Source organism: Zeus faber (genome assembly GCF_960531495.2).
Source record: "Zeus faber genome assembly, chromosome: 2".
In the NCBI taxonomy this organism is placed as follows: Eukaryota; Metazoa; Chordata; class Actinopteri; order Zeiformes; family Zeidae; genus Zeus; species Zeus faber.
Window position 1 is genome coordinate 46795326 of NC_137189.1, and position 26959 is coordinate 46822284.

The window sequence follows — 26959 nt, forward strand, 5'->3', positions numbered from 1 at the left end:
CTCATACCCTCTCTCCCCCTCCCCTCCCCTCCCTCCCTCTCTCTCTCTCTCTCTCATACTCTCTCTCTCCCCCCCTCCCCCTCTCTCTCTCATACTCTGCCCCCCCTCTCTCTCATACTCTGTCTCCCCCCCTCTCCCTCCCCTCCCCTCCCTCTCCCCCCCCCCTCTCTCATACTCTGTCTCTCTCCCCCTCCCCTCCCTCCCTCCCTCTCTCTCTCATACTCTGTCTCCCCCCCCCCTCTCATACTCTGCCCCCCCCTCTCTCATACTCTGTCTCTCTCCCCCTCCCTCCCTCTCCCTCTCTCATACTCCCCTCCCCCCCTCTCATACTCTGTCTCTCTCCCCCTCCCCTCCCTCCCTCCCTCTCATACTCTGCCCCCCTCTCTCCCCCCCCTCTCTCATACTCTGTCTCTCTCTGCCTCCCCTCCCTCCCCCTCTCTCTCTCTCATACTCTCTTTCCCCCTCCCCTCTTTCTCATACTCTGTCTCTCTCCCCCTCCCTCTCTCTCTCTCATACTCTGCCCCCCCTCCCCTCCCCTCCTTCCCTCCCTCCCTCTCTCTCTCTCATACTGTCTCTCTCCGCCTCCCCTCCCTCCCTCTCTCTCTCTCTCTCTCTCTCTCTCATACCCCCCTCCCCCCTTCCCTCCCCCTCTCTCTCCCTCCCAGCTCACTCTCTCAGAATCACCGCCGACCTGCTGTGCTCTGCATCCTCCTGCTTCTCTCCTCTCCACGGTGCGTGTGGCGTTAGGACGCTCCATCCTCCTCCATCCTCCTCCATCCTCCTCCGTCCTCCTCCGTCCTCCTCCACCTGCAGACTGACGGATGAGAGGATGCTTCCCTCCACCCCCGTGCCCGTCTGAAGCCCCCGTCCGTCTCCGCTCGGCTCCAGGACCGCGTCCCCGGCAGCACCCCGTCACCATGGACCTCTCCTTCATGGCTGCGCAGGTAGGGGCTCGCCGCGTCCCCTTTCCCCCGGATTGGGGGCAAGTCTTGCGGGGAAGGGGGAGAGGGATCTGCGGCGCGTGGAGCGGCTGCGTGGGGAGGGCGCGGGAGACGTTGTTTTGGGTGACGGGCACCGTGAGTCGGAGGGAAAGTTTGTCCGAGGAAGTTGGAATCGAGGATCTCGTTCGTTCAGCATTTGTAAATATGGCAAAAATGAAAGAAACGAGGGGTTTATAAGAAGTGCAACGAACTGGACCGTGCATTCCACCTTTTTTCGTTTTTTTTAGATTTAGATTTATATATTTGTATCGTTTTTTGCGTTTATTCTATTTTTTTATATCTATATCTATTTTTTTTATTTATCTCTTTTTCATTATCGTGCACATTTTTTATCCAATTATTTTAATTTATTTATTTGTTTGTTTGTTTATTTTTATTAATTAATTAATTATTTTTTTAATGTGTTTGTCTATTTTAATTTATTTATGTACTTGTTTATTTTTAGTCATTCATTTATTAATTTTTTAAATGAATTCATTTGTTTGTTTATTTGTATATATTAATTAATTAATTATTTCGTTCTTTTTTAAAATCTTGAAACTGCAGACGACTTGCTGTTTTAACAAGCACCACCTTGGTCAGTAGACACTGACAAAGTGTGATACTGTAGCAGCCTTTACTCACAGTGTAACGTCTCCATCGTTTGGCAAATCTCATTTGTGCCTTTTTGTCAAACTCTATTTCTTGTTCTTGGTCTTCTTGAGATACATTTTTCATTTCATTTCAGCTTTAATTAGTTCTCGGGGATACACTGAGGGGTGAACCCCCGTTTTCAACGATGCCGAGATCAAAATTTGGCAGAAAAAAAAAGAAAACACAAATAACAAAAATATATATTAAAATAAGTCAAGAAGACAATAAGAACACACACATCAACATCGGTTAAAACAATTCCGAGTGAAAACAATCACATTATAAAACAATGAGATTTGTATCTCATTGTAAATCATATTTTTAAAATGTCCCAATGGTATCAAGGAATCAGTATTTAAAGTGCATTGTAGGTTATTCCACCAGTCCGGAGCACAACATTTTAAAGCAGTCTTTCCAAGCTCGGAGTTGACCCGCGGAACATCTAACGTAATCCAGTCCTGACAGCGGGTTTTGATGAGCTCCTACGTTGAGGTTTAATCCTGAAGGAATGGAAACTGGTATTTTTTTTTAGGAGCGCTTTGCAAATAAAACATATACCAGGGTTGATCTGGTCTCGCAGAGAGGACCAGATCAACCTTTTCATAGAGACAACGATGGTACTGTGGGCATCACCAGTAACAAATCTAAGAGCAGAGTGATCTCTAGCGTCTCAGGGCTTGAGGGTGGTAACAGCAGCATGTCTATATATTACATCACCATAGTCCAAGACAGAAAGTAATTCAGTTTCAACAATTCCTTTTCGACTTGACCTGGGAAAGCAGGTTCTATTCCGATGATTAAAAAAAAGTCATGTTTCAGCCGCAGCATTTCAACCAGTTCATCAAGACGAACTTTTAAAAGTCAGTTTATCATCAAATAAGCAAACATGGCAAAAAAAAAAATAGCCTTCATCTGCCCTGCATTGGTAGAAGAAGAGATGTTTGCTGAGCGCTCCGAACCATGTCAGCTGACGGCAGCGTTTTGCGCTCTTGTTGGTCGTCCTTAAAGGTGGTTGCACGAAATATCTTTGAGGCTCAGTTGCCTAATAATATGTTGCTGTATGCGAGGGACGTTCCATCATGTTCCCTTCCTCCCTTTTTGCTGAACAGACAAAAAATATATATATATCTTACCTCCTTCCAAGATATATTGGATAATGCTCTGTGCTGGAAGAGTGATATTTGACGGACAAGGCGGCGAGAGTTTGACGCTTCCGGGCTGGGGGTAGAGACAGGATTTTTGCACAATACAGCTTTGAGTTCAAGTAAGGCTGCTCGCTGTGTTATTAAGATTAGATAACACATTATTAATCCCCGTGGGGGACAGTCAGGTATAATGAGGAGCGGTGCTTAGTGCTCACCTGATAAGCGCCTGAGGGAAGAGCGCTGGAGGCTCCTTTTTCCTTTCAAACATCTTTGGTATTCCACTTTTCTCAACACCAAAGTGCATATACAGATCAGTATGATGAATTAATATACCATAGATATAAACTTGTCTCTTTAGCAATTATTCATCTATTTATTCATCTGCTTTCTTTGTGTGTGTGTGTGTGTGTTTTTTACGGACATCCACTCTAGTTGACCCAGGTACCTGTATCCATCCTAAGGGAAAGAAAAATGAAAGAAGGAACTTGACTGGAAACAAAGATAAAAATAGAATCCTTACTCAGGCGGAATTGGGGTGGTTTCGGTGACCCAGTTGAATGGTGGATGGCGTAGCCAAGAAACAGTAAAAGAAAGAAGGTTAAAAAAATCAGTGTCACCCTGATAGTTTATTATAACTCACATTATAAAATATTGACACGTCGCAATCGAGCGGGTTTGGAGATTATAGAAGCTGTGGGGCCATTCAAACCTCAGGCCGTCTTTGAGTACTGACTGATTGATTGAAAACTTTATTTGATCAGGTAGTCTCGCATACTAGTGTAGAGACGACAGAGATGAAGGGGGAGAGAGCCAGACTGTACGCATCAATAACAAATGGGTTTTTTCAGCCTTGCAGATGGGAATGACCTTTTTGCTTTTAAGCAGGGTCCTTGCCCATGGTCTGGTCTTCTGTTCCATAGAGAAGCAGAACCACCCTAACCCCACTGGCCTCAGATTCCATGCGAGGAGCTTGTCGGACAGCAGAGCACGTACTATACATTGACAATCGGGGGGGGGTGGGTGACGGTGACTGAGAACGTGTCCCCGTTACGCACGGCTGCACACGGGGCTATTTTTGTTTCATTCGATTAGAAAACGGAGTAAAAAAGATGAATAAATCCACAATAAAAACAAACTGTTTTCAGTCGCTCTGTTTGGAAAAGGCATCGCTTTGATCTGAGCTACGGACCGCGCCCTCCGCTGCGGAGCTGCTGCTCCTGCTCGGCTGGGTCGAGTGCGGAGCACGATGCCCAGCGCAATGGTACGGTCCACTTTAGGTGTGTCTGAAATCATATTACAAGATTCTTCCAGGCATGAATGTAGGAAATATATCGTAATATATTACGACCTGTTGTTTTCACCTCTTTGGGGGTGGGGGTCGAAGTCTTAAGTCTTAATTTTCTTAAATTCAAACTATGCCGGACAGTGAGACAGGTTCTGGACATTAGGTTCGTGTACTTTCCCCAAACACAGGTCTTGGGTTCTGGTCCAAAGAGTAGTGTTGCACTAGTCTCTTTGGACTAGTCTTTGGTTCTGGTCAATAGACAAGTAGGTCCTTTCCCCAACACTGGTGTTGGGTTCTGGTCCATAGAGATGTAGATCGTCAACCTTAACACTGGTCTTGGGGACACTGGTCTTGGGTTCTGGTCCATAGACAAGTAGGGCCTTTCCCCAACACTGGTCTTGGGCTGTGGTCCATAGAGAAGTAGATTATTTCCAGAAACACTGGTCTTGGGTTCTGGTCCATAGAGAAGTAGATCCTTTCCTCAACAGTGGTCTTGGGGACACTGGTCTTGGGTTCTGGTCCGTAGAGAAGTAAATCCTTTCCTCAACAATGGTCTTTGGCTCTGGTCCATAGAGAAGTACATCCTTTCCTCAACACTGGTCTTGGGGACACTTGTCTTGGGTTCTGCTCCATAGAGAAGTAGATCCTTCCCCCAGCTCTGGTCTTTTCTAGACTGGCGTCCAGGTTCCTCAGCTGAGCCCACTCATGTTTTACTCTCAGCCCAGGAACCTGACAGGCTGAGGGGGAGGAATGTACTAAGTAATAATGGCTCTTTGCCACCAGTTCCCATCACAACATACCAGAAGAAACATGGCCAAAAGACTGCAAGAATAGAAGCCGCCCACAGATCGCGTCTGGAACAGGAAGGAGACAAGAGTCCATAATGGGGTTTGTTTGTGGGGTTTGGCCGTCCTTCACTGAACATTTTAATACGCTCTCACGGGACGCTTTGCTCCATCTGACGCCAAGTTATAATGACTTGTAATCCCTGGCCAAAATGACTCTTCACTTAATGGTCATGGTCTTCTTTTTTGAAACCTTTATTGAAATGAATGTGTAGCCCGATTACTTTTGACATGGAATGAGATGGAAGTTGTTTTTCCACACCTTGAGATTTTTATTTTTCTCCGCTCATCTAAAGTCGGGAACTCCAATGCTTCCTGAGTTTTCCATTAGATGTTTTGTTTTCTATGATGTCATCAATTTACAATGGAAATGTAGCTTTGATTGGATGCTAAATGCGCAGTTCTAGTGAGATTGAAATAAGACTTAAAGAGCCACTAAACACAGAAATTTCAGTTTCTACTCACTACCAATGCACAAAAAGTGGGCTGGGCTCTGGCCAGTGGAATCTGGACTACGCCCCGCAATCAATTAAGTTGCTGTTAATGAGCTGTAGGGACAAGACTTATTGTTTTGTTTTACATTATGAATTTGAAGGATCAATGCTACGTCATACCGGCTCCAATCATTCATGGTATGGGAAAACCACAGAAACCTTGATGTGTCATGTTTTTGGACGTTTAGCTGGACGATCACGTACAGCTTTAAATTATAAGCAAAGTGTTGTTTTGAGAAACAGCCCTTGTCGGGGTCTCTTCCCACAGGTAAGGGTTTAGAGAGGGAGGCGGAGTCTTTCTGGCCGTGGTGCACCGACATGGCGAGAGTTTTATTGTTCATTGCAATCCGTGGCAGGCAGGCCACAAATATATATATCACTGAGGAGCCTTATGGTAATCGTGGGTAATAATAGTCCTCTCTGGCGCAGGAGGAATGGTGTTCCTCTGCTCGGCTGCTCGTGAGCCTGCGCCCCGACGTCCTCTGTAAGACAATCAAAACATTAATAAAAACTCCCTGCCCAACGTAGGCGCTGATTGAGCCGATTCGAGGCAGCTTGGTGGCCGTGGGAAAAGGGAACCATGCTGTCGTCCGCAGCCGGTGCTTGACCACGCCCCTTTGTCCGCCACAGCCCTCTTGAACCTTTTTCAAATTTCACACAGTGGCGTGTCCACCAAATGCTCGCCCTCAAAATACGGAGATTAGACATCGCACCAGCAGGCTTTGTAGACGTCTTGAAAGCAGATCAGTGCGAGGTTTCGTGGTATCCGTTTTAAATGCTGAGTGTTGGGTTTTTGTGTCCCCTCTGGCCAGGCGTCCTCTTTGGCAGGATGTCTTGCTGTGTTGTCTGACAGCTTCCCAGCGGACGCTCACCAGATGTCCTTATGCGTGTGAGGCCGTCGTTTGATGCTATTTTTAACCTCTACCTTCAAGAGCCACAGCAAACCGTCACAGCTTCCACTCGCAGGTGGAGTGAGGAGAGTGGCCTGGCCTTTCGTGGCTACGCAGACAAGGTGTCCCTAATGAGCCATTTGGTCGAGTGTGTCTTAAAATACTCTGCGTGGGTTTTTAAAGGACCATATTGGTGTCAAATTGAGTTTTAAAATCGTTTACTTGTCAGCACACACATTTTACATGACCATTTTTCCTGATGATACTTCACATTTTTACATTTAAAATATTGTATATTGTCTCTATTTTGGGAAAATCCAAACATTATGAATACAAACTTACACCGCGTTCCAAATTATTATGCAAATGATATTTTTCTCAGATTTGACAGTCGGGGTCAATGACAGTCAGCATAATTTTCAAGTCATCATCCGTTAGGGTATAATTTGAATGTTATTGAACAAACCTCCCAATGATAACAGTATTTTTTTTTATTTTTATAAAAAACTCAAAATGCACTGTTCCAAATTATTATGCACAACAGAGTTTCGAAACATTTTATAGGTTGTAAAGAACTGAAAGTGGTCATTTGTTGAATGTGCAGCATTAGGAGTCATATTTACTGAAATCAAAAGCTATTTAAATCAAAAACATCTTGACAGGCCAAGTTACATGTGAACATAGGAGCCTTCTTTGATATCACCTTCACAGTTCTTGCCTCCATTGAACTTGTGAGGTTTTGGAGATTTTCTGCTTGAATTTCTTTGCAGGATGTCAGAACAGCCTCCCAGGTCATTTTCACGCCTTCAGGGACCCTAAAAGGGCCTCCCAGCTCTCTCCCCGTGATTCCGGCCCAAAACATGACTCTGCCATCTCCTTGCTGACGTGGCAGCCTTGTTGGGACATGGTGGCCATCCACCAACCATTCACTACTCCATCCATCTGCACCATCCAGGGTTGCACGGCACTTATCAGTAAACAAGACTGTTTGAAAATTAGTCTTCATGTATTTCGGGGCCCACTGCAACCGTTTCTGCTTGTGAGCGTTGGTTAGGGGGTGGCCCAATAGTAGCTTTATGCACAACTGCAAGCCTCTGGAGGATCCTACACCTTGAGGTTGGCTGGACTCCAGAGGCACCAGCAGCTTCAAATACCTTTTGCTGCTTTGTAACGGCATTTTAGCAGCTGCTCTCTTCATCCCATGAATTTGTCTGGCAGAAACCTTCCTCATTCTGCCTTTATCTGCACCAAGCCGTCTGTGCTCTGAATCAGCCACAAATCTCTTCACAGTACGATGATCACGCTTAAGTTTTTGTGAAATATCGAATGTTTTCATACCTTGTCCAAGGCGTTGCACTATTTGAGGCTTTTCGGCAGCAGAGAGATCCTTTTTCTTTCCCATATTGCTTGAAACCTGTGGCTGCTTAATAATGTGGAACGTCCTTCTTAAGTAGTTTTCCTTTAATTGAGCTCACCTGGCAAACTAATTATCACAGGTGTCTGAGATTGATTTCAGTGATCCAAAGAGCCCTGACACACAATACCATCCATGAGTTCAATTGGAAAACAAAAAATGTAATGTTTATGACACTTAAATCCAATTTGCATAATAATTTGGAACGCAGTGTATATCCTGGTCCCACTAAAAACTACAGTATTAACACAACCAACACATATTGTTGTGAAGAGTCAACACATTTGAAATAAAAAAATAGTGTTACCATGGTTGTGGTTAGCACTGTTGCCTCACAGCAAGAGGGTCCTGGGTTTGAGCCCCGCCCGTCCAGGTCCTTTCTGAGTGGATTTTGGTTGTGTGTGTTTTCTCCGGTTACTCCGATTTCCTCCCACCATTAAAAGACATGTATGTTTGAGGTGCCCCTGACCGAGGCACTGGCAAAAGAGCTGAAGTTGGTCCCTGGACGCTGCACTGCGGCTGCCCACAGCTCCTAGGTATAGGATGGGTCAAATGCAGGAATGAGGATCAATTTGAAGTATAATAAATGAAATGTGTGTTCTGACTAGTATACTGGTCCTTTAAGACCAGTTGTAGAACACTCATGTACTGCATAGCCCTAGATGTGGATGGGAGATTCCATACTCCAGTAAAGAACTTTTAATATGCATATAATTGCTTTAAAACACAGTAAATTGCTTCGGTTAACCTCTGCCGCTCACATGAATTATCTGGACTGGATCAGTGGGTGTAATTACATGGCGATGCTGAGGACAGAGGAAGTTACTGGCTCTGATGCATGTGGTGCTTCTGACCCCACAGCCGTGTTGATGGTCCTCAGCACTGGACCGAGTGTGGAGCTGATTGGACAAATCCATCTCCATCGTAATTGTGAGGGAAATTAAAAACGTGTTTCCCATACCTAGTGCTTAGGAGAAACGACAAAAGGACCTTGATCTGATTCTCAAACCTTTATCCACTTTGTTCGTTTCATCTTTTTGGTTTTTTTCATCGCGTTACAGATTCACTCAACTTAATTCACTTAACTTAATTATCTGCGATTTTGCAATCATCCTCACCATTCCCATCATTCTCAAGAGGTACTTTAGTCCCTATTTAGGCGGCTGCTAGTGCTGATCGTTGGAATATGGCCTTTCAAGGGCTATTAAGAAAGAGGAACCTAACTGATGAAAGATTATTTTCACTTTCAGGAAACACTTAATCAACAGATGCTTAATGTGGATTCTGATGCTCCATCTCTGGTCTAAACCGCCACTTCTAACTTAAAGGTATTTTTTAACACAAACCTTATTTTTCTATCAACACAGTCAACCATGTGTGCTGAAGACCATGGTTGCATTTGCACCATTGAAGCTATTCTCTTAATACGGCATCGATCCTTGTGTTGACTCCCAGTGATAAAAAAAAATTGAGTTTTGGTTGAAAATTACACCAGAGATTTCCTTCAACGCAGCAATGTTGCGCACAAGATCAAAGATACGGTCAAGTACCTTATGTGTCAGCAACTTCTGTACAAATTAGTTTGTAATCCATAAAATGTAAACCTCTAGAACCTCTAAGCCGCTAGGAATTAAAACAAATATGAAAACACTGACAAGTTCCCTTTGGTCATTTTTCATTCATTTCTGTCGACAACTCAGAGCGGAACCAACCCGAGTGACAAATGATATTAGATTAGACCAACACTATTGACCCGCTGTGACGGCGACAGCGATGACCTGTCTGACGCCGCGGCGATCGGTTTATTACTGTGGGGGGGGGGCTGCGTCAGAGTCTCCTCACTGGGATTTTTGGGCTTAAAAGTGGAGAGAAACAGCAAATGAAAACACCCTCCTCACATTGTGGAGGATGCCGTCCTCATACCGGGTGAGTCATACGTCTTAGCCAGCGGCTGTCTCCCTCTCTCCCTCTGCCTCTCTCCCTCTCTCTCCCTCCCTCTCTCTCTCTCTGTCTCTATCGCTGTCTCACAAGGCAGGACAGCGTTTTTACCAACTTAATCGGTAAAAGAGCCTCAGAAAATAAAATATACCACAGTCTTTTATTCAGACACGGTCAAGTAAACAGTCATAAAATGACCTAATCTCGTTTTATCATGTGGACTGACTGAAAACCCCTTTTCAGTCAATAACAAAGACACTCTCGGCTACTTTGCTAGATTTTGGCAGACTAAACGTTGATTCTTTCAAACAACAACACATAGTGACCGTGAGCCCACAGGTGTGCGACCTCTGAGCCCCTACTTTAGATGTCTAGCTGTCCAATTTCCACCTCCTCTCAGCAGTCTGTTTAGCAGTCTTCATATCCCTGGACAGGGATTTATTCTTCATCCGTCCTTCCCTCTGCCTCTAATATGATTGTCATCATATCAAGCATTTTGTTTTTCATGTGAGTATCATACTTGAGAGACTAGGCTGAGACGAGGCTGCCTACCCGATGTTGGAGGGCTGCACAGAGGGTGACCTGGGTGGCGCCAGTCCTGGATAACACTGCTTCTTGGAAGCAGCTCTTGCTGTAGACGACCTGGATGAGGGTTGGCTTCCCACCAGTGATGGCCCAGAGGTCTTCTTCGCACTTAGAATCAGAATTAGAATCACTTCATTGAGCCCAACAGGGAAATTTGTCCTCTGCATTTGACCCATCCTAACTATTTAGGCGCAGTGGGTGGACAGACATAGCGTGATGCCTGAGGACCAACTCCAGGTCCAGCGCCAACGCCTTGGTCAAGGGCATCAGCAGAAGTGTCTTGCCCTCACATGCATATCTTTTAGGGTGGGAGGAAACCCACGTGAACAGTGGGATTAACTTGAAAACTCAACACAGAAAGCCCACAGTCGGCTTCAAACCCAGAACCTTGTTGCTGTGAGGCGACAACGCTAACCACTGAGCCGCCGTGCCAAGAGCCCATTCTGAGCAGTACTGTGAATTGTCTGTCTCCTCTAGAAAGCCATCTGGATTCTGTAATGCATATGCTCATGTTCATTTATTCAATGGGAAAATGATCATTTCTTGTGAGGATCAGAGGGCAGTTTAACTTTACTGCCATCGCTGTTCTGTGATTTGAGTTTCTTCCAGTTTGTGCAGAAGCCCAAACTCCATAATACTTTTCAGAATGGAGATTCAGTGTCGCTTGTTGGAGCTGTCGCTAACAATGAGGGATTTTCATCCTGAAAATGTTAATTTCAATTATAATTATGCTTGGAAGGATATTAAATATAATATCTTAGGATGGTGCGGTGTCACATCATTCAAACAGTGATTATCTTGCGCATTCTCTCGTGTCGCTGAATCTTCCATTCCGTTCCCTTTAACCCTAAAGTTTCATGTTAATTTCTGATAAATTCATTAGCAGACATTTCAACTAGCTTCGTCACATTAATCTTAAACTATCATTGAATGGTGGGCTAATGGCGCAGGGGGGAGACGTTCATCTTTGTTCGCGGACAGTTCACATTTTCACTAAGCGTCTAAGCAACAGTTGTGAATCACACTTTCTCCCCTGTGGATCCTCCAGCTTTTACAGCTGCACGCAGGCCAAGAAGTCCCTTTGCCAGTCAATAAATCAGTTTATTCTGCATTAGCGTGGTGTCTGTCCAGCATTAGCTCATAGTCCGCAACAATAGAGGCATCAACCTCACACAAAGAGGACTCAAAGCGACACAACGCCCTTTGGGGACTTGGAGTTTTTAAAGGGCAAAGACTTCAACCTTCGCCCCGACGCCAGTGTTTCATTGCGCCGTGATTTAGGGGGACGTGTTTGAAGGACCGTTATGCATTCTCCTTCCTTGATTGTGCCCTCCCCGCGAAGCTCCTTAACGAATGGTTCTCGGCCTGATTTAATGGTCTCATTACTCGTTCACTACTGGCCTCTCTTTAAGCTTTAATCTTTCCAGATGATTGGCGAGAGAGTCACAGCGAGTGTATGACCCGAAGGTCGCTAACGACTCTGTGAAGCAGGTGTCAAACCCATTGAGGACCCACGACCCACCTTCAGCTGTTTAGGGAAAAACAGTCGTGATTGACATTTGACCTACACGCACTGACAGTCGCCGCCAAAGGTGAGTCTGTTGTCTTGAGATGGTGCTGAATTATTCACGTCACGCCACCCTCTCTCTCTTGTTTTGCCTCCTATTGTCCTCTAATGATGATTTGATGGATGTGTCGGAGGATATGTTAGGAATTGTCCCTTTCGAGACAGTGCGCTCGACATAGAGGAACCTTCAAGGTCCTGTTTTCAAAAGACTTTATTGATGGAGTTGGGTATTTATTTAATTTTTTTTACCAAATGGTGAAAACTTGCATCCACTTACTGCTGATTAAGGGTTCTTATTACAGTAAGTACATTTTCTCAATTGTGGAAAGACTGGCCAAATTGTGGATATTTCGGACCGGAAAAACCATCATATGTCCAAGAAGTAACTGCTGTCGGGGTGAATTAAATGAGCCAATTCAATCAATCCAGTGAGACGAACATTTTGGATCAATGTTTTGAGCCGGGTTTAAGTACCCATCGTATTTGATGGACCAGAACCGACAGTGCTCAATACTGCTTGAGCTCCTGAGTAAATATGACTCACGGATACCTGTGCTTCACCCTTGGCACCAGGAGGCTCAAACATCGGGAGCTGAAAACTTTGCTGTAGTGAAGCTGAGTAGGTGAGGCTGCTCTACTTTTGGTCAATTTGTGAGGGGACGGTGGCCATACTGTTCTATATCAATGGATGCCAGGCTGGGAAGCGAATATACTGCACTGGAAATAGCTTAAGCATCTAGTTTGTCTCTAGTCTCTAGTCTAGTTTCAGTGAATGACAGCTTCAGACGTCTTGTGGATGTCCCTGGTTGTCTCCCAAATCAGTGGTGATGAATATGATGAGCTAATGGTCAGGGACGTAGACGCGTATGGTACATATACCTTCACATTCCCTCCAGTACCCTGGAAGAAAGAAGCTGAACACGTAAAAAATGTGTTGATCCGACACAACAGGCGGTGGCTCGTGGTGTGTCCTTGGGGCCGTTGTCCGTCCTTGTCCAGATAACACACACACACACACACACACACACACACACACACACACACACACACACACACACACACACACACACACACACACACATGTGCATGCGGTGTGGAGAACATGCAAACACAGTAGTATGACTGCTTTAACCCGCAGCCAAACAATGTGCCAGCGCCATGGTTTTTCTGCCGACCTAGTGACTCGCATATAATCACAAGGCCTCTCACCACCCTGGTGAGGTCACGTTACAGAGGGCCCCATCCCATGATGCAACACTGCCAGATGACTTAAAACTCAAAACGCCCGTCGTATAGCCGGTCGTCGTCCCCACACAGCGATGTCACCTCGTACGAGTGCCGGAATCTAAACAAAGATGACGTGATGGGTTGGTACCATTTTAAAACGCCGGCACGGCTCCTCCACACACTTTAGTTTTTTCCTTCATCGGGAATTTAAAATGTGTTTGTCTTTCAGGACATCACGACGCCTTGGAATGTAGTTGGAGAGATGGCTCTTTTACACTGCACTGTGCTAAAGGGATAGGGTTCGCTGTTTTTCACCCCAGGCCTTACTAACATGACTACCCTGTTGGTTCCCATCCCATAACTGTGGCATAACAACAACCTCACACAGCATTTTACTGTTACGACTCTGCTGCAGCTCCTCCCTGTGCTCACATGCAGTCCAATGGGACAAACGTTTAACACTTGGCTGTACATGCAAACATAGAAATGAGGTGAATTTACATGAACGTCGAAGAACAAACTTCTCAGCTTTGCAGTTGGCCGCCCAAGAACGCTGAGGAATCCTTTAGTCATCGAAACCAGCCCATTAACATTTGAGGGGATTGAACACAGCGATCCAAGGTGACTCGCGATCAAGTGAGTAAGAGGGAGTCAAGGGAACACCTCGACGGGTCGGATGGCTTCTGGCGAACTCATCCTCACCAGGAACCTGACGAGTGGCCTCCTCCTCCACACTGCCCCCTCCCACCGTCTCTCCAAGAGGCTTCCCCTGCCTGCCTGTCTGCCTGCCTGTCTGCCTGCCTGTCTGGCCGTCTGTCCCTGTAGGAGGCACACAAATTGGGCAGTCACTCCTGCTGCCGGGGCTTTTTCGGGGCTTGTGGAACGTACAGCCCCTTGGACAAGATATGGGGCGCAGCAGCCATTCGTCTCAGGACATTTGTCTAATCAGCGCTTGTTTGACACAAGGAGGCCAAGGGCAGGCGGAGCCGGACGAAGAGTCTGGATCAGCCGTCTGTACACAGGAGAGCTTCAGTGGAACAGATAGATAGAACAACACTTTATTCATCCCTGTAGAGAAATGACAGTGTCCTATCGGAGGAGAGTTCCACTGGAGGATCAAAGCTATGAAACCCTAGTTGTGGCGGTTGGAAATGCAGACGAAAGTATTTTTAAAGTATTCATTCTAACATACACCTTATTTTTAGAACAGTGTTAGTCAAGCCGGGTGCAAGCAGAATCTTTTCAAGTGATCCAGTGTCGAGAGAATAGCTTCAACACAAGGACTGTACTGTACCTACAATACTAATACAAGAGCTGTTGCTCTGACTTAGGTAAAAAAAGAGATAAATATAATATTTAAAATAAAAATAAAAAATTTATATATATATATATAAACAAACAAACAAAAAATGATGATACCCGGAGAAAACACAATTAAATCAATAAAAATAAATATGTTTTCCTTTATGGTCTGTGATTTTGCTTATGTGTATGTCAGACTATGCATTGTTTTTCCTTCATGCTGTGCGAGTCACTGACACTGAAATGACGACACAATAATTGAATCTTTGACGTTGCACCGAATGAACGCACTGAAAGACGACAATCAAAGTCAACAACAGAATCATTTTCCCGGGAAGTGAAATTTTGTCTGAGACAGTATCATGATCTCCATCAACTTTGTGTTAACACTTGCAGTTTCCGTGTTAAACCACACATTGAAAAGCTTCACACTGTTCTACTGTATTGCACCTGCCTTGCTCAAGGGCACACTAGGCCGAGATTTGACAGTTGTACTGGATTCTAATTATTTAGTAAACAGTGCTCATGTGCATTAGGAGACACTAAGCCTTGAAATATTGACGACAGTGTCAGACGTTCCCTCTTCAGAGACTGACTCTTAATCTCAAGGTTTAAAGTCAAAGTCAAAACTTCAACTTGGACCGTAAAATAATCACTGTTCTCTCATTTAATTTTTTGCCGTCCCCGCAGAAATCGACCGCGATGAGTCTGGGCTTAGTAAAATTCCACTTTTAATGTGAAGAAATCAGTATTTCTCGAGTTATTTGTCCAAAATGCAGCAAATGCGACTGCACTGTCTATTTACTGCCACATCCGAAGGTTAAATGAGTCTTTGGGTTTTTTGGAGTTTGCAATAAAGCTGCTTTCCTACAGATTAAAATGTGCTCATAACTCGATTTATGGAGTAAGTCCAGAGATATCGTCCTGAACTACTCCCGCATCCGTTCCTCACAGAAACCCATTTGAATCTTGCAATCCATGCCCTGTAACTCTTTCCCAGATTTTGTCTTTTTGGATTTTTCCCTTCCACGCCGCTTTTAGCACCTCGAAATTCATGTTGGAGGGCGAGAGCCCGGTGGAGCTCTTCTTCTCTCTGCTCCGCCAGCCTCCTTCTGAGCTGGTTCTTTTCTTCCCTTTCCGCGGAACCAAAATCCTTAGAATCACAGTCTGGCCAGTGTGCCGTCGCATTAAACACCCCATCGCGATGTAACTCACGTCCGGAGCGGCGGCCGCAGCGTCCGGCGGGGGCAGAGCGCTGCCTTTCACATATATTACAGCGTGGCAGGTGGGTACCACCCGGGAAATGGAAGAAAATATGTAGAAGAGAAGAGGGATGTGTTGGGGAATGGCGATGGATTTATTTATTTTTTTGTTCGTGGCACTGCACTGGACAGCAAAGTAATGGAGGCAGCAAGAGATGCAGTTGTGGTAAAGGTAGTCGTAGTGTCATCAGTTTGGTTGTAGTCGCAGCTGCTGGTGAACAGTAGGAATATTAACAGCCCTGTCGACTTTCTCACGCCTGATGGATGGCTCGTGTCTTGCAGCTTCACCTTGTTGGCGAAATAATCCTGCGGTCCTAAATGGTCAATGCACCATCCAACTAAACACGGCTGTGACGGCTCTGTCCTAATAAAATTGTAAGGGAAGTCGAGGGAAAGTCCAGACACAGTGATTAGAACGGTGGTGATGGGGAAACACCAGTGGGTAACCAGGGGACTAAGCAGTAAAGGGCCAAGAGGATTCCCCCAGAGAATCAGAAATGGAATGAGTTTATTCTGCCAAGTACAATGTCATATGAGGTAATTTTTCGTGGTGAGGATTGGTGCGTTTCTATACAATTAGAAAAAAAAGGAAAAATAAATAAATAACAACAGTAGTAAAATCTAATAAAAAGTAAAATAAAAAAAGCAGAATATAAACAAATAACACCCCCTCAAATAAAAAAAACTAAAACAAAACAAAACACTGAAATAGCCAAATATATAAAAATACACAAAATACAATTAGCAGCACAGGATACATATTTTATATTTTACGGTAGTTCATCGATAGCTGTAGTGATGGCGGGATGGTAGCTCAGGAGGTAGAGCTGGTGGTCTAGTCATCTAAAGGTTGCTGGTTGGATCCCAGGCTCCTCCTGCTAGCATGCTGTAGTGTACTTGAGCAAGACACTTAACCCCTAATTGCTCCTGATGGCTGCGTCCATCGGCGTTTGAACAATTGTAAGTCGCTTTGGATAAAAGCGTCTGCTAAATGTAATGTAAATGTGATGAAAAGTGAACAAATCCGTGAAATGACTCAAGAGTCTGGAGTCACTCAGGCAAATGAGTCGTTCGCTCGTTTTGTCGATTTGGTTCGTGACTAACTGCAGCCAGGCAGTCGGAATCTCCGTTCACGAACCAAAAGCCATGAGCTGCGAGTCACACATGCACCGCAAGTAGCACAGCGACGAGCAACAACAAGCTCCTTACGCTTCGATTCTGAGAGCCGGCGAGTGAGCAAGACAGTTGAGAATAATTACGGAGGATTAAATGAATGTGGAGAAAAGCCAAGGCATTTGGCCTAATTCGTAGTGAACCGGACTGATTTTCACTTTTTCATTCCATCAAAGTAATTATTTGATGATTTGAACTTCTCAAAAACCGAACCAACTCTTCTGCCTCTGGCTCGTCCCTCATTGGAAATCCTCCCCCGACTTGGCTGAATCACCGCGTCGAGTGCAGTGTGCATTTTGGGACACGGTCGGACCTCGGCATCAGATCTCAAACGCCAGACGATACGGCGTCGTCCTTTGACCGCCACCGAATATGGCATTACAAAATAAATTAGGGCATCCAGCATAACAAGCTTAACAGTCAAGAGCTTTCGCCTGAAAATAAGGTCCCGGGAAAAGTTAACCATGAAACTCCCAGTAGGAGGATCTATCTACCAAACTGCATCACTTAAAGGGGACACACAGTTTGATCGTATTTTTGGATATTTATGAGGTGTAGCTTGCCGAGCTAGTTCTGCCGGACAACTCGACAGCGCCACATGGGCCGGCCTATTTAAGCGGCCAGTCCCTCTCGCCGGACCTGCTTTGCTTCCTGCTTTGCCACGCTCCCTCCACCTCCCCCACATCCACCTGTTGGGCTCTACTCTTCTATCCAATGGGGGGATTCAAGCTCATAACCCTTATATTTCCTATGTTTCCTGTACACCTCGCTGGGAGTGATGAGCGGAGGAGCCCCGACGCCCCAACTCCCACGATGCTAAACAAATGAAGGTGGCTTTAAATCAAATCTAAGATACTAATGTTGCCCACTCGGCATCCACCGCAGCCCGGTCATCCTTAGAGGGGGGTTCCTGCTTCTGTGGCCCCTTCTCAGCGTCTCTTCCCTTTTTACCCCAAAGGGTTTTCCTGGGAGCTTTTCCTTGCCCGGGTGGAGTTCAGACGAGGAGATGCCGTTGATTTTATGTGAAATGTGGGTTTGTGAAGCCCCTTGAGACTGTATTGTGATTACGGGCTTTATAAATAAGCTTAACTTGACTTGAGTTGTCTGTCAGAAATGTATTTTATATCTAGGCCTAACTATCCTGATTGATATCATCGCATTTATCTGGGGCCATTTTGACGGAGTCTGACACAGTTTCTCTCGTGACCTGAAGCCTTTTGGTCCAAGCCGATGCCATATCGACTGGCGTACGAGATCTGATGCCTGGTCTGACCCCGTCCTAAAATGTACACCGCCAAATCAAACTTGGCTTGGATAGCGACAGGGCCGCAACGGTTCAGTTGAATATTCAAAAATCGTGTCAGATGGCCCTCGCTGATTAAGCTCTCATCGCGCGACCCGAGAAACGGCCGTCGCCATAGATCGTCGGGGAAGAAATCCAATAATTGTGCAACATCCTCAAAATGTGTCCTTGAGAAGCTGGAGATGATTCAAAGGTCTCCTGCGTCTCAGCTGCTGTCACGGTATCGATAAGGAAATATTGCCCGCGCTGGGAAACATAAAACGAGCCATTAGGTGCAAATGTTCCCGGGAAGATGTGGCGGTGTACCACAGGACTTATTTATTATTTGAAGCATGTCTTCCAATCCATCAGCCATGTATCACTCCTCCCAAGTAATCTGGAGTGAAATTGTTAAAGCTGTTCAGAAAAAGAAAAAAGAAACAGGGTGTGCGGCCGATCAGTCCAACCGGGCTCAAAGGAGGATTTTAGACTTTATTTTGGAATATATTTTAAGAAAGATATAGCAATGTATAATCTGAGCGTAATCCAAGTATGAATAACTTTGAATAGGTTTTGAATATAATTTTTTTTTTTTTTTTTTTTTTTCTTCTAGTTTCATCCACAGTTTAAAACAGTAATTCCAGCTCGGTGGCTCTTGATTGATGTCTATTTTATGATATATTGTGACTTTTGTGACAATAAGTTTGACGGCCCCTTCTGTAACCTTAAAGGCCCTCCTCCAACTAATCCCACGCCCTGCTCTCCCCCTTGAAATGGAAAACGGGGGCGTGGTTAACACGTGCGTTTGTGACCCCATGGCAACCGCTGACAAACAAAGCGGATTCTCACCAACGCTCATACGGAAGAGAAGGTGCTTTTCTAGCTCGATAGGCCTATTGTCAAAAAGCTCTATTTTCCCAGGCCGAGCGAATAATGGTTTTATTTCATGGTGCGCTGGCCTGGAGGATTGGAAGTCACATTTTGATATTGGCGATATGGCGATGACTGCTGTATTGCAGCAAGGAGCGCCATAAACAAACACAAAACAGCTCAATACTAAAATAAGTGGATGTGGTCTTGGAGGTCAGAATCTCCAGTCGACGTCCACACAAATCAAAATGTCCACGTCCAAAATATGGAATATCCTTAAATGCAGATCCACCAGATCCGCTGTTTTCAGTCCCCTGCAAAAATGTAATTACAATATTGGTCTCAAGAGGGACGCTCAGATAAATGAATTCCTCCTTTTGGAAGTAAAGGCTATTACAGTGCCTTGATATGACAAACAGCAATTCCATCATTACCGTCATCAGTTCTCCGTCTTCCTCTGCCAAGAAGACTTTCCTTCTCAAATGCACCAAACCTTTTACTTGCAATTTCAACAGCGCGCCCCGCCAGCCAGGCACTTTCCTACAGGCCAACTGGCAGACGCAGCATCCAAGGCTCAGAGGAAGAGGAAAACCAAAGACCAACAAACAGGATAAAACAAAACAAACTCGGTCTCAAAGCACAAACATCGGCCGTGGGCCTCTCCATCCTTTCTCCCGTATCGTCTCCACATCCTCCTGCAATATTTCAGCCTGATGGAGCCACGCTGGGCTGGAGGACAGAGGATCATTTAGCGCGCGCAGAGCACTTAGAGCCCCGCCTGACCGATATCCGACCGGGTCTCTGTTTGAGGAGCAGCCGGCAGCGACGGAAAGACGTTCATACATTGTGACAGATGGTTGTAAAGTGCTCTCCTGCCCCATAAGCAGCGGGAACAAAGGGCTGGAAACAGCGAGATCCAAGACACTGAGTACACAAAGGCTCTGCCCCAAGTCAGGCTCTTTATTTGCCGAGTGCCGACAAAAACAAAGAAGTTCTGTAAATGTTCTTTCTGGACGTGTGAATCCAAAGGAAATATTTGTTTTTATATCATTTGTTAAAGGAATAGGAAAGGGTATTTTCCATCCCTCCATCAGGAGTTTAATGCAAGTAATGAGGGACCAAACCACAATCTGCCTTTTTCCCGTGGATTTACGACACACGTAAAAGATTAGTGTGCCCACAAAGATGAAAGACTTTCCAAAAATCTGCCAGTTTCAGGAGATAACAATGTGTGCAATAATGTGGGGGCGTGTGGGAGTTTCGCCTGCCACACGCTCCCGAATGGTGTTGTCAGGGCCATCCGATACAGAGACGCAGGGGATGGGGTTGAAAGGTGCCAGTGTTAATGTAGAGAGTGGGCAAGATGCAACAAGCCCGCAGTAGATGGACGACATGTCAGGACAAGGGCTCCTCTCCTGTGTGCGTTTGGTGGTGGGGGGTGGGTTTTTTTACCTGTCCGTTGATTGCTCTAATAAGCAACAGAGGAACAGCCACCCTGATCCTGGACCCAATTACCTAGACCCAAGACAGGCTTGGCTGCTTGAACCACACCACCCCCACATCACATGTAGGAAATCTCTAAAAGAGTTGTCTTTCTTCGGTTGCTGCACTCCTCTGAAAGCAGTTTCTTGAAACTGTTCATCTTCACTATCACACAATTCAGCCGGTCACCCGCTGAAGTGTAACACCGGCAACAACACTGCAGCACAGCAATACAACAAGGCACCAGTGACTTGAACAGGGCATTTAGCAATAAAACCATTAAAAAGTTTTTTTTTGTTTTTTTTATAACTCATAATAACTCAAGTTAAATTTTTTTTTGAATGAGGTTGAGTTTTTTGCACTGAACGCAGATTGTAGATTTGTCCCCCATCACTTGCATCGAGCACCTGTTTGAGGCTGCGGTATAAAACAGGGTTACACTTCTGAAAATCAGAACTATGAAGGAAATGTTCGGAGAAAATGCAGAAACTTTCCACCTCTGCAGGCATGAACTGTGTGCTGAAGGCTTCAATGTGAGGAAGCTGGTCTGGAGATAATTGAGGAAGGAGATTAAGCGGCCATTCCACACCCGCTCACCCGCTCCGCTCCCTTCAGGCCTCCAGCAGAGAGGTGGAGGTGAACATGGGCAGAGGTTAAAGAAGGATTTTCTTTTTGAGCCTTCAGGCAACAAAGAAGTTTTAGATAATTGTGTGAGAACATGCCCTGGAGATCCAAATCAATATTCGGAAGGTGTCCGGTATTTGTCTGTTGAGTAGACATGAAGAACTTTGAGAAAACTTTGAGATCATCACCCTGATTTATATAATACCAGGAAGCAAAACAGGGATGAAAGATTTATGGTTTCTTGAGACAATTTTTGGCAGCGAAGACAGCCAAGCTTAATTTTCGACAAGTCATTGTACAGCCTTGTGCACTCTAAGTCATACATTTAAGAATGCCAATTTGTAAAAGAGGTACATTTTCCAAGGCTACAATATAGAACCTCCCGGGTGGTTCTGCTGCAAAATGTGTTAAAAAAATGCACCAAAATGAAATTGCAATATTTTCTTTCATCGCGTATAACTTTACTCATCACGCTTCTGTATCTTTAACTAAAAATAAAAATGCTGATTAAAAGGTTGAAATTGATATTTTATATTTAGTTCCCTAGTTCATTCAATCTCAGTCGATCCAGCCAATCAGATCACAGCATCACAATGGGACGCCACGCCCACCCACTGGGCTGAGCTTGCTTTACATGAACCTTTTTAATTTCCCGCCTGTATTTCTGTAGGTGATGGAGGCTCATTATCGATAAAACTATAGAAAACAAAATATCAGCCATTTTCAAGTAAAAAATTGTCACTGAATTGTGTCTGAATGTCTGAACGCTGTGTTCAAGTAGACATAACAATTTAAGAAATATATCAATAATAATATGAATAAATTGTCATAAAATTTAGTAACAATTCAAATATTTAATACAATTATTTCTTTCAAGTAGACTTGAAAAATATTATTCATAATATTTATATAATTTTGATTATTGAAATTAAATTATAAAATAAAAATATATCAGCATAGAGAAATAAGACTGATTTTTAATTTCAGCCCATCTTTAAACCCTTGGGGTAACAGTACACAGTTAATGTAACTGGTGCCGTCACCTACAATACGTGACATTCCTTTTAGTCTAAATTTCAGCTGAGCCGCACGAGTCTGTTCCTGATCACCCTCATCCTGCCGGCGCTGCGCCATAAGAGGACAAAACGGAATGGAAACCGTGGACCCATGTGCTCATGTGTTCCGTGGAGGAGGAAGCAGCTGCCGCCGTTTGGTCCTTCAGAGGAGCTGATTACCTCCCGAGGAGCCGGCGACGAGCTTCATCCCAGCGTGTTTTTTTCAGCCAAAACCACTTGGTCTTTTATTCCTCCACATCAGGGATTAAATCCCAGAGAGCAGTGATGAGATGTGACATTGCGGAGAATGGCTGGAAATGCAGCTGGTGGTGATATGAATGGACCAGGAAGACTGTGATAGGGAGGATGATAATGATGTGGAAAGGGTTTTACTCCTGTGTCATGTTCTTCATTACAGGAAAAAAAAAGGTCTTTGCTTTCACCTGGATTCACACACTGTATATACGGTATAGTATATCATGTGTATATACGGCTCCGAAACCCTTCGACAAACCGAAACAAAAACCATATTTGACCAGGAACGAAAAAGGAAACGTTAAAGGAAATCATATTTCATTGTTTCAGAACAGAAATCTTACTTGGAAATGAGCAGTTAATCGCCAGTCATTTTGTTGTTACGTCTTATAGTTTGTCGTTGAATACCTAACTGTTTCTGTTTTACTTGCACACTTGCAATATATATTTATTCATATTTAATACAAATGTATTAATATTTAAGTATATAATTTCTAGGTGTGGCATATGTGTCAACGGCTTATATTTATTAATATATTTCCTCTTTAAGTATTTCATTCATTTGGGAATATTTCATCGAAAATGCACATTGAGTCCACTCCTGTGGATGAAACATCCCTTCCAGGAAGCCTGAAAAGCCTGAAGAGCCCAAACTCTTTCCATGGAATTTCTATGGGATGTGACAGAGACTGAGGCGGCGCTGGTTTGATGAACCCAGGGTTTCCCGCCCGGGTTCGTGACGCCTCTTAACGACTGTCTCAGCTGCGAGGTTGCTGCCGGCCCACCGGGGCGCCGCACGCCGCAGCCATTTGTTTTCTGCCCAGGAAACCATTTTTAAAAGCTCCACTGGACAGCTCCATGACCCACGACTCACCATGCTACTTGTGTGGGTGTGAGTGTGGTGCTTTTTTTTTTTGTTTAGTTCAGGCTTGTTGACACGCTGCGCGGCTGAATGTTATCCGATCCCTACAAACAGTTTAGGGGACACATTTCGAACATACTAAAACTAACTGGAGGCCAACCCTAAATAACCTTTTGAAATGCTGAAGCACCCGTTATGACAAACACAATGATGCTTGTTGAATAACAATGACGATTATTGAATGTATGTGTTATTACTGAATATTGTCATTATAGAGACGTACAGAAGCGTCACTTTTAATTTTGAATAATTATCATGAAATGAAGACAGTATCTTTACCAAGAGCAGTCAACTAGAAGCACTTAAGATGTGAAAATATGCATATTATAGTATTAGTAAGAATACAGGGATATTATTTGTATTACAAATCAATGGTCATGATTATGTCTCAGTACTTACAAAATAAATGAAATATCATCTTTTCTCTGTATAGTAATGTACAGAACTGAACACGAAACACAGCAAAAAAAAGTCCACCAAATGCAAGTCCTCCTTCTGTTGTTTTGGTCAGATTTGTGACTCTACCATTAGCTCAACTGATTATAGCCTCTTGTTACTATAGCAACACCATAGAAACAAACATAGTTAACTATGCTCAATATTTTCTTTCCCTTCCCTTCCCGACTTGCTCAGACTTCTCACAGTCACAATTGGATCTAAATGGTGTGTAGCATGCGGAGCTAGTTCTGTCGGACAACTTGACGGCGCCACACGCTTCCACGCCCATAATAGGCCGGCCTATTTAAGGAGCCAATCCCTCCAGCTCTAGCTGCTCTGCTGCGCTACTCTCTGTGATGCATCATAAACAAAGAATATTTTAAAGTAGTAGATCTAAGAGTTGTCTGTCAGAAATGGCAATATACAGCAGTATTTTAACGATACGTTTATTCCTGGTTCAGGGGTTGTATGCCTGTGCAGATATTTTGCGCTGATTCTCATTTTGGAAGCCAAAAATGGTGAGTTGTGTGCAGAGATGATTTTCCTCATGTATATCCAATAATAAATAACCATAATATGCCCTTTGGCTGAAGTTTCTGTTTATTGCTGATTTGATTTAAACTACTGTTGACTGAGATGACTAATGCTAATCCCAGTGAACATGCCCACGTGCACTGAATCCAGAAACATGTTCTCCCAGAATAAAGTTGCAGTGTTTACTTATGGTTACTATGGTTCTTCAATTGATTACAGTAAGAAACATTAAGCCCCCAACTCCTATGTCAAAAACATGAAGAACAACTTTTCATCTTATCCAAATGTAAAATATATCAAACACTAGATTTATTTTTCAAAGAGAAAAGTATTTGCATAAAAGTTCAATATAGAATTTACTCACTCAACAGATGCTTTTATTCAAAGCATCTCACAATAAATAGAAGTATTTAAGAACCACTAGAGGTTATACGAGACAAATGTCACATATCATAGTCGATTAGCAATTATGAGAATTATTGTTTAGCAGAACAATTAGCTATAAACATACTGTTTCTGGGAGCTTAAATAAATAAGCTATAATAGTAAGTAAGGTCAGGTAAGTAAAGCTTTATTTTGACTTATTTAGTTCCAAACACACTCCTTCACAAACAGAAGTGGCAGAAAAGAGATAGACAATGCAAAATGTGTTCCGAGGCTCCGTGGTTCGTGGTCACTGGGAAGATGCTGTTGATGTATGCTGTTAATACTAAACCTTGTAGCTTTGTTGCCATTTACATTGCACACCCCTGAGACGCCACTGGTTCTACGTTAGGTGATAAACACCGGAGCCACGAGATGGATAACGAGATGGCAGACAGCCCACAATTAATTAGGTCAGGAAGAAATCTGCCCCGACAGCTGACCTTTAGGCTTTTCTAATGTTAATGTTGCATGTTGTTAACATATGGTATAAAGACCACCATTTACTCTTACATATAATACTAAAACAAACTGAAAGAGGAGTACTTTTCAATATTCAGTGTATTGCAATTGTTAAATAAAGATAGATAGATAGATAGATAGATGACATACCACATCACATAAATACTCTACATTCTGTATATGCACCTCATGTCCTTTCTATTCATATTTCTGCTTCAAATTTCCATTGCACTCGTTGTGGACTGGTGTCAGCTGGGAATCTGCTCCGTAATAGTCTGGTCATTGTGAAACAAATAGAAATCATCCCAGATGAGCGTCAGCACGTTCACCTGGCTCAGACCAGTGAGATTCGATTCGTAAAATGTTCCCATGGAAGGTTAGGTCTTTCCATATAAAGACACAGTCTGGGAAAATGAAATAGAAATTATGGAATCACACTGCTAGATAGCATATCAAATGTAGTATATAGCAGTATAAGTCATATTAGTCATAGTGTTTGTGCTAACAGTAGCATTGTAGTAGTATCAGTTGCTTCAGTAATAGAAGTAATAGCAGTATTAGTATAATTTATACTTACTAGTAATAATAGCAGAGAAAAGACTGGTGTATGAGAAAAGAATGGTGTAACATGCCTTCTAGAGTGCCCCTACGGTAGAGAAAACATTATAAAGTGCCCTCTAGAGTGACCATACCATAGAGAAAATGGTATGGAGTGCCCTCTAGAGTGACCCTACAAATTAGAAAATATTATAAAGTGCCTTCAAGAGCAGTGTTTCTCAAATGGGGGTAATGTGGTGATACTCAAATAATAATAAAAGTGTTAGAAAATATTGGTTATATATAATGTTCAAAGAAAATGCATATGACGCACATACAGTACATAATTTATGTTAATTTTCCTTTTTTTTTTGAGAACCACTAATCAAGAGTGCCCCTATGATAGAGAAAATGGTGTCAACTGCCCTCTAGAGTGACACTACGATAGAGAAAACAATGTAAAGTGCCCTGGAGAGTGCCCCTTCCTTAGAGAAAATGTTGTAAAGTGCCATCTACAGTGACCTTATGATAGGGAAACAGTGTAAAGTGCTCTCTGGAGTGTCCCAACGACATCATACCAGTACTAACAGCCTCTTTGTGGGTCCTTCTGCAGATCCCGGTGATGACCGGTGCGTTCATGGACTCGTCCCCGAATGACGACTACAGCACCGACCACTCGCTGTTCAACTCGTCGGCCAGCGTGCACGCCGCTGCTATGGCGGCGCATGGCGCCGCAGAGGAGCCGCCACAGTCCATGTCCCGGGACGCCATCTGGCTGTGGATCGCCATCACCGCCACCATCGGAAACATTGTGGTGGTAGGAGTGGTCTACGCGTTCACCTTCTGAGAGCAAATAACTCTGGGCTCAAACTATACGTCTGTTTTTTTCGGGTGATTTTGAGCGATGGCAAAAATGTACGCAGTGTTTAAGGAACAGAACAGAACTAGGGGTTGCATAGACTAGTCAACTAGTCAACCTCAATATCACAAGTCAACAGCTGACGTTCACTAGTCATTTACCACATAGTTAAAACAACAACAAAACATATGTTAAACTGCTTGCAATACAAGTCCTGGCCACCTGGGGAACTGAGCACTGAGCAAGTAGAACTATTGGTGATATGGTTAAACTGACGGCTGAAGTTAGGGAAGTCACAAAGTCAAGAACCTTCGACTGGACTCTCATCAGTCGTCATCCCATGAACTTATGAAGGGGGCATTTCAAATGAGGTATCTAAGGACGACGCCAAAGTGCTGTTTAACTGTGGGACCGCGAGAAAGAAATGAGCACGTTTTATGCTTCTTTTTTTTTTG

The 26959-nt window shown here is 44.0% G+C and overlaps 1 protein-coding gene across 1 annotated transcript; it reads left to right on the plus strand.

Moving 5' to 3' along the window:
- Positions 1-917: 917 nt before the first annotated feature.
- Positions 918-26492, plus strand: LOC307245980 (uncharacterized protein C14orf132; the record flags this gene model as incomplete). Its single annotated transcript, XM_080021745.1, has 2 exons — positions 918-944; positions 26259-26492. The coding sequence occupies 2 exons, from the start codon at positions 918-920 to the stop codon at positions 26490-26492; spliced, it is 261 nt and encodes an 86-aa protein (XP_079877871.1).
- Positions 26493-26959: the final 467 nt, after the last annotated feature.